Source organism: Cyprinodon tularosa, unplaced genomic scaffold, assembly GCF_016077235.1.
Source record: "Cyprinodon tularosa strain WSP-4 unplaced genomic scaffold, ASM1607723v1 ctg860, whole genome shotgun sequence".
In the NCBI taxonomy this organism is placed as follows: Eukaryota; Metazoa; Chordata; class Actinopteri; order Cyprinodontiformes; family Cyprinodontidae; genus Cyprinodon; species Cyprinodon tularosa.
The window spans coordinates 28,220-38,994 of NW_024039630.1; the positions used below are offsets into that span (position 1 = coordinate 28,220).

A 10,775-nucleotide genomic window follows, 5' to 3' on the forward strand; every position below is an offset into this window, starting at 1 on the left:
TTTTCTATTCTATTTTCATTTTTTCGATTTAGGTTTTAAAAACGGAAAAACAGAAAAATCACATGCTTGTTTTGTGTTTTCGTTTTTGTTTTGAAACGAAAAAAAACAAAGAACGAACCATACACGGATTAACTCAATTGCTGCATTGTTGTTTGTTTTTTGGAATGCTTCCGACTCGGATGACTGAGAATTCCCTCCACAGAACAGTTTGGAAGGAATGGTTTCTGCTGGTGTCAAACTAGGCGTCGTCAGAACCCTCCAGACGGATGAGAGGCGAAACGTCTTCTAGAAAACTTCTCGTTCAGTTGCTTAGACTGAACTTTTTCAAGTTTGTTTAAAAGAGACGGAAAAAAAACTATGTGGCATCTGGAGTAAAAGATCAAGTCTCTAAAGGAAACTGAGCTCACTGTTTAACTGAAGAGATCAACTCTCACCGCAGTGAACCAGGGGGCGCCGCAGTCCCAGCAGGAGGCAAATGTAAAACATAAATAAGGACTAAAACAGAACATGAGATTTTTTTTTTTTCCTTCTCATTTACAAAACGGAGCTGAACTGAAAATGAGAGCAGAGCAGTTTTACTAAACAGGTGGAGCCGTTGGGTTTGGATGAACCGGTAAGGTCCGGTAAGCTCCATTTCAGCCTCCAGGCTCCAGAAAGCGTCACGTTACCGTAAAGAAAGGTCTTGTCCAGGTTTCATGTTTCAGATCTTTACAAATCGTTACAGTAGATGTTTTTTTTGGGGGGGGCAGGAAAAGAAAAAATAGAGTTCACAGACGTGGCGTCCGCTTGTACACTTAAATAAAACCATTGTTGCTGCTCCAGACAAGATGATTAAAAAGAAACTATAACAAGTTTCAACCGTCCTGAGAACAATCTGGAAATAATAAATACATCTTGACCAGAAAGCTGGAGCACAATCCTGTTGAGTTGAACAAGTGTATTCTTGCGGTTGTAAAGGAATCAGTCTGGGCTCGGTGGCTCAGTATCCCTGTAGTCCGTTGTAAACCTTCTGTACGGATCCCTGCTTCAGGATCCCCCGAATACCTGAAACACATAGGGAGAAAAACCATTAGTGATACAGAAAGGTGGAGCGTCCCTTTGCCAGATATTATATTAACCACACAGGACATATAGTTCATACAACATTTATTTTCCCTTTGGGATTATTAAAGGGGTGATACTGGGGTGAAACTGTTTGGTGAAGGGGTGAAACTGTTTGTTCTCCTTTTTCCCCCAAATTGGAATCGAAAAAAGAATCGATAAAGAATCGAATCGTTTCATAGAATCGAAAAGGGAATCGGAATCGTGAAAATCTTTTCAATTCCCAACCCTAGTCCTGGACATGTCCTACTTTTCAGACCTAAATAAATGTCCGGGGGTAATTTCTAAATCGTCCAGGATTTTGGTCGACTACAGTGCAGAAAAAACCGAGCTGTGAGCTCCAGGGCTGGTCCGGCGGACGGGGGCAGGGAGCCAGCAGGACACAGGCCGCCCCGTGCTTTCCACCGCCTGCCTTACCGGCCCCCAACCCCCCTCCTCCAGCTGAGGACAGGCGACTCATGGCTCTCTGCCGAGGTCCAGTCCAGTCAGCAGCCCAGCTGTCGACCACTGCGATGGACTGGCGACCTGTCCAGGGTGGACCCCGCCTCTCGCCAATTGACAGCTGGAGACAGACACCAGCACCCCTTAAGACGCCAATTGGGACAAGCGTGTCAGATAATGGATGGATGGATAGATTACAACAACATCTGCAAACACGATGATTGACTGCGATCAATCGCCATTCATCCAAACAAGTGGATCAGAGCTGACCCACACAAAGATTCTGCTTGGCCGTCAGCCAGATATTCCCACATCCTCCGCTGCAGACCGCCAGTGCAAACCAAAGCCTACAGCCTCCACGTTTCCTCCCGTCTTGCTCCACTCCGACTTCCTCGGAGCTTGAGGAGAGCGTGCATGATAATATTAAATTAAAAGGAGGAAAACATGCGGAAATAAACACTTAATTAGGACATTTTAAAAAATCCCCATCAGCATCCAGCATATGTGCAGTTTCCAGTAGTGTTGCGCCAATGCCGATACCAGTATCGGACGGGGCCCCGATACTGCCCTAAAATGGTGGTATCGGCGAGTACCAACTAATAGGGCACCGATACCATTTTGAGAGCCAAAAGTTTATTAACTATTGTCACCCATTCCAGGTAGGAAATAAAAAGTTCCACTGGATTCACTTTGTTTTAGTCTTTTTCCAGCTTCACAAAGGAAGGCAGCAGCTTGACAAACCATGATGGCAATTATTTTACATTATTATGGTATCGGCCGATACTGCACAGCCAGGTATCGGGTATCGGTATTGGGGCCAAAAAATGGCATCAGCGCAACACTAGTTTCCAGTGGATGTGAACGGAGTGGAGCGCCGTGCAATTCCCTCTCCCCACTCAAAAGGATGTTCGCTCATTCGCTCCGCAGCTCAAAGTTATGCCAGGCCACTCCGAGCAAAATCTGCTCCGGCGAAATTGCTCCACGCCCTCTCAAATTTTCAGGAGAAGGCATTTTCTGACTTTGTTCCTTCCTGTAATGAAGGAATGTTGCGGAAGAGGACGCCAGGGCGGCAGAAGCTTGGTTTGGTGTAGAAGGCTTCCAGCCGTACATGTTTGAGCCCTTGCCTCGCAACGCTGCCAGTTCTGTTAGCTCTACGCCTGCCGAAGACACAGACGTCCATCCCCGTGAACACTGGGACGCAACTCAATGGGAAAGGAAAGGATTCTGATTTCAACCGTTGCGTATATTAGCTGCGACATATGAATCAAGATGCTATGACCGAAAAAATGTGATTGACAGATGAGCGTTGATATATGATTGGCCGAATTTAGGCGTTCAGGCTGATGTAGAACTAACTGGCCTGCAGAAGATAACGAGAAAAAAACAAAACAGATTTTAGGACATGATTTTTTTTTTTTTTTAAATAGACATTTTCTAAATTTTGGGACAATACAGTCTGCTAAAGAGTACATTTATATTCATGTTTGAGCCAGAATGATTCGACATTTAAATATGACTTCCCTACGACTTTAAAAGAAGAAACGGGTGTCGGTCTGCCTTCTCACCGTCTTTCTGCTGATCGTCTAGTTGTGTCTGAGGAAACTCCACGTCGAAGGTGATGATGAGGGAACCTCGGATGTTGATGTTGTCAAAGTTGGGCAGACCTTCTCCTTTCTTCCACATTCGAGCTCCGGGTTTGGTGATCTTGTCTCTCACTATGTGGACCTGTGAGGCAGAGAAAGGCGTTCAGCTTCACCGCTCCGTTACGAGCATAACAAACAAAACGCTTGTAGAAAATCCACAGAACCTTGTGACCGTCCAAATGCACAATGTCCATCTCAAAGCCCACCAGCGCCTCCACCAGAGAGATGGTGACGTTGGTGTACAGGTCGTCTCCTCTGCGCTCAAACACCGGATGTCTGGAGGAGAGAAAGCGATCAGCCGTCAATCAGTGTGTCTGGAACCTCACCTCCTATTCAAATTAAAGAAACGCCGTTTCATACTTCAGCACTTTGATGCGGAAACGCAGATCTCCGGGCTCGCCGTCGATGTGAGGTTCACCTGAGGTCAGAGAGAAAACGTTAGGAACAGCTGATCCCACGTTAACGGAGCGCTCTGATTAAGCTTCACGGAGGTCACCTTCTCCGATGAAGGGGTACTCCATCTCATCTCGCACCCCCTGCTCGATCTCCACCTCCAAGGTTCTCTCCTCGTTCACCAGCCTGGGTTGAGGACAACGTCACACGTCAGACACATTTACCCGCCCCCCTCGTTATATGAGCGCCTCAATTAGGGATTTATCCAAAGAGTAAATTAAATCCAGACCTTTGGGTTAGGTTTATAATCCACCAATGTGGGGATTAGCCCTCAGGGGCGGGGATTAAATCTACAAACTTTAGGCTTAAGTTTCCTCCAAAACGTCTTTGCTCATTTGACTTAACTTTATTGGCAAAAATCTAGCTTTAAAAAAAAGCGTCAGTCAGGGGTAACAAAAAAATTACAGAATAAATAATAATAAAACTTAATATACGTAATAAATAATACTTAGAAATACCTTAAATTTTGAAATGTAATAAACAAAGATTAAAAAATGTCGTCAGCATGAACCAAATTCCTGGTCTGGACTCTAATAAGTGCTGCAAAGATGGCGGCTCCTTATTCCTGCAGAAGGCTTCCGCTCAATAAACTCACTGATGCTTCCATGGCAACAGACCGGTGATGCAACAGGTGGAGTAAAGAGGGATACCCACATAAAATAAATAAATAACCATAGAGGGGTCAATGAATTATGATGGAGTATTACGACCAGCCTAGAAATCTTTTTTTTATTTTTAGAATAAAGTCGTAGTGTTATGAGAATAAAGTCATAAAATTATGAAAATAAAGTGGAAAAATAACGGGAATGAAGTCATCAAATCACAACCTGTTTCAGATAGAAAGCTTGGAGCTCCGCCCAGCAGATGACGTCCGACCAGCTCCACCAATCAGCAACCAGAGTCCACTTTGACATCCTGCCCAGTTTGATGCTGCTGCTAAAAGATTTCTCTATTTGTCAAACCGATGCTAAAGTATAACTTCACATGATGCTCCACATTCCTCATTTTAGGGAAGAAAGGGCTTCTGGGAAGAATTGTCATAAAGTAAAACTTTATTCTCCTAATGTGCCCGACATTATTCTTGTAATTTTACGACCTTATCCACAAAATAAAAATAAAACAAATCTCCATCCTGGCTAGGGGTGTAAATAATAATCGTTTTGTATCGATGCATCGATCCAACAGCCGATGATCCGATGCATCGAGAGAGAATCGATTCATGTGTTTTTTTTTTCCTCCGGTCTATTTTTATCCATTTGCTCCTGGGCGTAATTCTCCCTCCCGTGCTGCGGTGGCGCTAAACCTATTTTGCCCTCCTACCTCGCTTCCTGGTTATACTCTTACAGCAGTGTGTTGCAGTGAGCTTGATGCAGACATTTTTGATTTATGCTCAATATTGAAGCGTGGTCTGTGCTACACGCTGTGGGTCTAGATACGGCCGAGGCGGCGAGGAAGTGGGGGCGAGTTTAGTCCGACGACGGAGGGACATGAGGGCCAAAAAGAGCGGAGATCCAGGTGGAAAAAGGGTCCCAGCGTTCTCACGCACCTCGCTCTTCTAGCGGGTCAAACTTCACGAGTTGTTTTCCGCAATTTCGGTCATAAAAACAAAACAAGTCGGCCTCCTGTCTGCGGCGCTGTCTGCGGTCAGCTACAATCTGGGAGAGGAGCAGCGGAGCGTCTGTGGAGGGGGCGGGACGTCTGGAGCTGAGGTATTGCATTGCACTCATTGCACTGATTTTTTGCAGGATTTTTTGATTCACCTTTTCTACTTCTGTTATTTGCTGTTGTTTCTATAAAAAAAAAGCATAACGATATTACAGCTTTCATTGATTTATTTCAAACTTGAAACTTTGTTTAGCCTGTAAGGTGTAAAAAAAATTAACCGATTAATCGAATCGTGGTGTATTCTTGAGTATCGAAAATAATCGAATCGTTGGGTCAGGAAATCGATACTGAATCGAATCGCCATGATGGAAGTGATCTACACCCCTAATCCTGGCCCTGATACTCTGTAGTAATGAACGCATTGAGGAAGCTCCTGCAGCTGATCAGGTCGGAGGTCGGAGGCAACATGCGGGGAACAGACCGAGCTCAAAAGTCACTTTTTTTCACTTTTATCCACCTTCAAGGCTGAGAAAAAAAAAAATTCCTCAAATATGAAAAAATGTAAACTTCAGGCAAACTTCAGAGTAAAAGACGGCAAAAATCCACAGTAAAACTAATGAGACTCTTTCTACTGAAAATAGCAGGTTAACTCATGTTTTTAAAAATAAAAAAATCGGGATCTAACCCCTCACTGACAGCTGCGTTTTGAGCGACACCATCACACTGGATTATTATTATTGATGATGTCACCAGTGCGAGAGGAATTGGAAGGTTAACAATGAAGAGCAACATGGAGGGATCCAGGACGTAGTCTGTTCCCACTGCCAATAAGATCCCATAGTTCCCGGTTTAAACAGGTTTTCCCGTCAGCGGGAAAGGGATAACAGATTGTGTTGCCACCAGTGCAGAGCTTGGTCAAACTAATGACTAAAAGCACTGAAATTATTTGTTCGTCAGGAATGGAATAAATTTAGCCTGAATGCCCCCCACACCCCACCGATGATGAAGAACTCACTTGACGTTGGGACACTCGTCGCACACCGTCTCCTGGGTCATCTGGAAGCGACCCGGTCCGAGCTGCGTCGTCCTCATCTCCTGCCTACAGTTGCACTTCCTTTTACCAGGAGCCTCTTTGGCTACAGGCTTGTTCCGCACAACCTGCCAAAAGGGGAAAATCATAACAAACAAAAAAACAGTCATTAAAAGTTAAACAGACGGCATTAAAGGTTGTTAATGCAGTGAGGAAGACGCTCTCTACTCACCTCCACAAAGTTCCCAGAATACACCTCTTCCAGCGTGACCTCAAGGTCCAGGACTATGTCATTTCCTCTGGGGATGTTCCGGTCCTGCTGCTGCCGATTTCCTCCAAACATGAAGCCAAAATCCCCAAAGAAGCTTTGGGACAAATGAAGAGGATACTATTTAAGACAGCAGAGGTGAAGATGGGATCCATCTGTTGCAGATCTGCCACTAATGAGTCAAATATCTCAGATTTAACAATTCTGAGATATTTGGAAGAGGAAAAGGATTAGGGCCACTGACAAAATTAAAAAAAGTTAACTTTATTTATTCTAATATGGGGGAAAAAAGTCAGAATTCTGACCATGAAGGAAGAGATTGTAGAGGGAAGATGATTGGTTAACTGATTTTTACATTTTATTTTGGGAGAACCTGAGACAAAACATCAGAATTCTGAGATTAAAGTCAAAATTCTGACTCTTTTCCTCATATTATACTGAAACAAAATTTACTAAACATCAGTTACATTTTTTTATTTATCCAGTGGCCCTAATCCTCTTCTGTTTGCTTTAAAAAATAAAAATAACAGATCTGTCTGCAGAGTTTTGGTTATTCACGGTGGAGCTGAAGGTTAACCGTCCAACCAGAACATAAACACAGCATCTCTATCAGGCATCAGGGCCGTCTGACAGATTCCTGGGTTAAATATTCCTTTACATTGATAATAAAAAGGGTCATGTTGATAGTAGGGAACATAGAATTCCCTCCCTCAGTGTGGGATTGGGGGTTTCAAAGATGGGCTGATGAGGGTCTCTGTACAATCAACCAACTCTTTATAGGAACAGAATTTAAATCATTCTCTCAACTTCAACAACAATTTGGCCTCCAATCAAATGATTTATATAGATACCTTCAGATAAGAAAGTGTACCACAAGTCATAAAGAAATCCCAAAGATAAAACAGCGTACTTTATCAGCGTTAAAGAGAAACATGGCATTGTGACGTCTAATTATTGAGTTTCTGTCAGGAGATATTATGTAAAATTACTAAAATGGTTAAATAAAAAAGATCTAAAAGAAAAACTTTATAAAAACACCATGGCACCCACCTGGAGAAGATATCATTGTGCGAACCGTGGTGACCTTCTTTGAGTCCTTCTTCTCCGTACTTGTCATACTGTTTCCGTTTCTCCTCATCTGACAGGACCTGGATGCAGAACAAGCCTTCAGCCTCATGCATGGCGCTCAGTATTCACAGGTTTTACTCATAGTAGCTTCATCTGGTCTGTTCCTGTTTGGCTGTTTTTCCAGTGTAGTCCTGTTTCTCTGACTGTGACTAACTGGATGTGCTCTCTTCATCCTCTGACATGGGAGCTGGCTCGGAGCTCGTCTGCCTGGCTGTGTGTTTCCTGGACGGGGCCGCCTGTGGAGCTGGTTGACAGTTGCCTTTTGTATCTATGCTTCTTTTTCTATGTCTGCTTCTGTCTCCTTGAACCCCAGTGGGCCTCAGCAGATGGCCGCTCACACTGAGCCTGGTTCTGCTGGAGGTTTCTTCCTGTTCAAAGGGAGTTTTTCCTCTCCACTGTCGCTACAAGCATGCTTAAGGCTGATTTATACTTCTAAACTAGTACCTCTGCATAGGTGTCGCAGTGAACACAAAGCCATCCCCGCCTCCTCAGCAGACACTCTGCTGCTCCTCTCCCAAATTGTAGCTGACCGCAGACAGTGCTGCAGACAGAAGGTCAGCTTGTTTTGTTTTTATGACCAAAATTGCAGAAAACAACATGTGAAGTTGGATCAGCTAGAAGAGCGTGTGCGAGAATGTTGGGACCCTTTTCCCACCTGGATCCCTGCTATTTTTCGCCGTCATGTCCCTCAGTTGTCGGACAAATTCGAACCCAACTTCCTCTCCGCCTCAGCCGTATATAGACCCACAGCGTGTAGCGCAGACCACGCTTCAATAGTGGGCATAAATCAAAAATATCTGCGTCAAGCTCACTGTGACACACTGCTGTAAGAGGATAACCAGCCCATTAGTGTGAGGGATTGCTGAAGAGTCAATGAGTCGATGCAGTCAACTTGTTTTCCTTAGATAGTAAACTTTGAATCAATCTGACTGGATGATCTGGTGAACTGGAAAGTGACCTGAGATGACATGGTGTGAATTGGAGCTATAGAAATAAACAACACGCCTTGTCATCTGCTGTAAATTAAATGAACCAAAAAAAAGTTTGGCCCAGAAAAATGCATCATTGCCATCATAGAGGTAAAAGGTTTATTTAAGCAATTCAAAGGGTTAAAAGCCAAGTCATATTTGCTGTCGGGCTTTAATGTGTCAGTATGGTTACAGAAAATTAAATCTTATCTCCAACATTGATTTAAGTCGTCGGGAAGCGGCCATTCCATTCGTTGCATTTCCTAATTCTCCCCAGTGGTGCCCGACTTTACACGAGTGAATAAAGTGAATGTGATTTTTTCGATTATTAAGGGGGCGGGATTGTTGTGGCTGAAGGTTCGCAAGCAAGTTTGGTTGTGGCCGGTTTGTCGGAAGCATCTTGCTAACCATTTAGCAACTTAGTGCTAGCAGGTTTCAAGTGGGAAATTCCATTGGGACCAAGTAGCACTAAATTGGTGACTTAGAAACGACGCTGTCAAGGAACGCTATGGACAGCGGAAACATGCAAGAGGAGGAGAGTTTAGTGTCGGAGGTCGTGGACGAGTCTCCTCCGTCATCCATTTTTTATTTAGAGGAGGAAAGCGGGGACGAAGATGTTGTGGAAGAGGACGCCAGGGCGGCAGAAGCTTGGTTTGGTGTAGAAGGCTTCCAGCCGTACATGTTTGAGCCCTTGCCTCGCAACGCCGCCAGTTCTGTTAGCTCTACGCCTGCTGAAGACACAGACGTCCATCCCCGTGAACACTGGGACGGAACTCAATGGGAAAGGAAAGGATTCTGATTTCAACCGTTGCGTATATTAGCTGCGACATATGAACCAAGATGCTATGACTGAACAAATTTGATTGACAGATGACCGTTGATATATGATTGACCGAATTTAGGTGTTCAGGCTGACGTAGAACTAACTGGCCTGCAGAAGATAACGGAAAAAAATAAACACACAGAATTTAATACAGGATTTTTTTCTAAATAGAAATTTTCAAATTTTAGTGACAATATGGGCTAATAAAGAGAACATTTATATACATGTTTAAGCCAGGATGATCAGAATCTGTTTCATTTACAGGAAACATGATCATTTGGGATGGAAACACCTGCAGCTCATATAATAATCCACTCCCATTCTTCCACGTCCCACTTTTCACAGCACCAGGTGGTCCGCCTTCCAGCCAATAGGAAGCAGCCACACGGTGGAGCCGACCAATCACAGAGCTTGGATCCTTCATAATTGTAAACGCTCAAGAGTTTTATAACAAAAGCTTTTTAGGACTTCCTGCAGATGTTGAACTTGATACTTAATCTATTTCATTTATATATAAAGATGCTCCAGGAGTTTTAAAGTATGTTAATAAATAAAGGTGTGATTGTTCCTCCTCTCTAACTGGAATGAATCTGTTGTCTCACCTCATAAGCTGCTCCCAGGTCTGCGAACTTGTCCTGTGCTTTGGGGTCGTCAGGGTTCCTGTCGGGGTGCAGCTGCAGAGCCAGCTTTCTGTAGGCCTTCTTGATGTCCCTGATGGATGCATCCTTACTCACCCCCAAGATCTTATAGAAATCTCGGCTACATTAGAGAGGGAGAGAGGCGTCATGGTGGCAGTTATTCTAGCTACAGAAACACACACACAGCTCTGCTGCTGCTGCTCCCTGTCCTGGAAGGGATGCTGCAGGTCAGCAGCTAAAGTCCCTCTGAATCGATGCTAACTCCGAGCTAACTCTGCTAACTACATCAAAACATTAGAGCTTTACAGCTAAAACATCTGGGATTTACACAGTAAAGGAGAAAACACAGCCGCCGTCAGAGGCAGAGCTCCCTGTCAGCCAGCTCTGCTCCTCACATGCTTAGACCAATCACAGCTAAACATGTGTCCCATCCGGCGGCGCCGTTCCACCGCCGCTTCCCTCCGGAGGAGAGCCGCCTACCTGGCTAGCACCGCCGTGATGACGTAGAGCAGCAGGCAGCAAACGTTCCAGATGTTCATCCCTTTCTTTGCCATAGATCCCCGGAGTTAAGAAGACGGCGATGGAGAAGGTAACAGCCCCGGCTTTTCAAGCTAAGATCCGGCTGTTTCTTACAAGCCTTCTTCCTCCTGTCACACAGACCCCGCCCACCGCAGCGT

The 10,775-nt window shown here is 44.5% G+C and overlaps 1 protein-coding gene across 1 annotated transcript; it reads right to left on the bottom strand.

Moving 5' to 3' along the window:
- Positions 1-682: 682 nt before the first annotated feature.
- dnajb11 (DnaJ heat shock protein family (Hsp40) member B11) lies at positions 683-10,775 on the bottom strand. The gene is made up of 10 exons (XM_038273214.1): positions 10,579-10,775; positions 10,063-10,219; positions 7,592-7,689; positions 6,506-6,638; positions 6,259-6,401; positions 3,682-3,764; positions 3,546-3,603; positions 3,350-3,461; positions 3,108-3,267; positions 683-1,044 (listed from the first exon to the last, which is right to left on the bottom strand). Exons 1-10 carry the CDS (start codon positions 10,650-10,652, stop codon positions 980-982), a joined length of 1,083 nt encoding a protein of 360 aa, XP_038129142.1. The 5' UTR covers positions 10,653-10,775; the 3' UTR covers positions 683-979.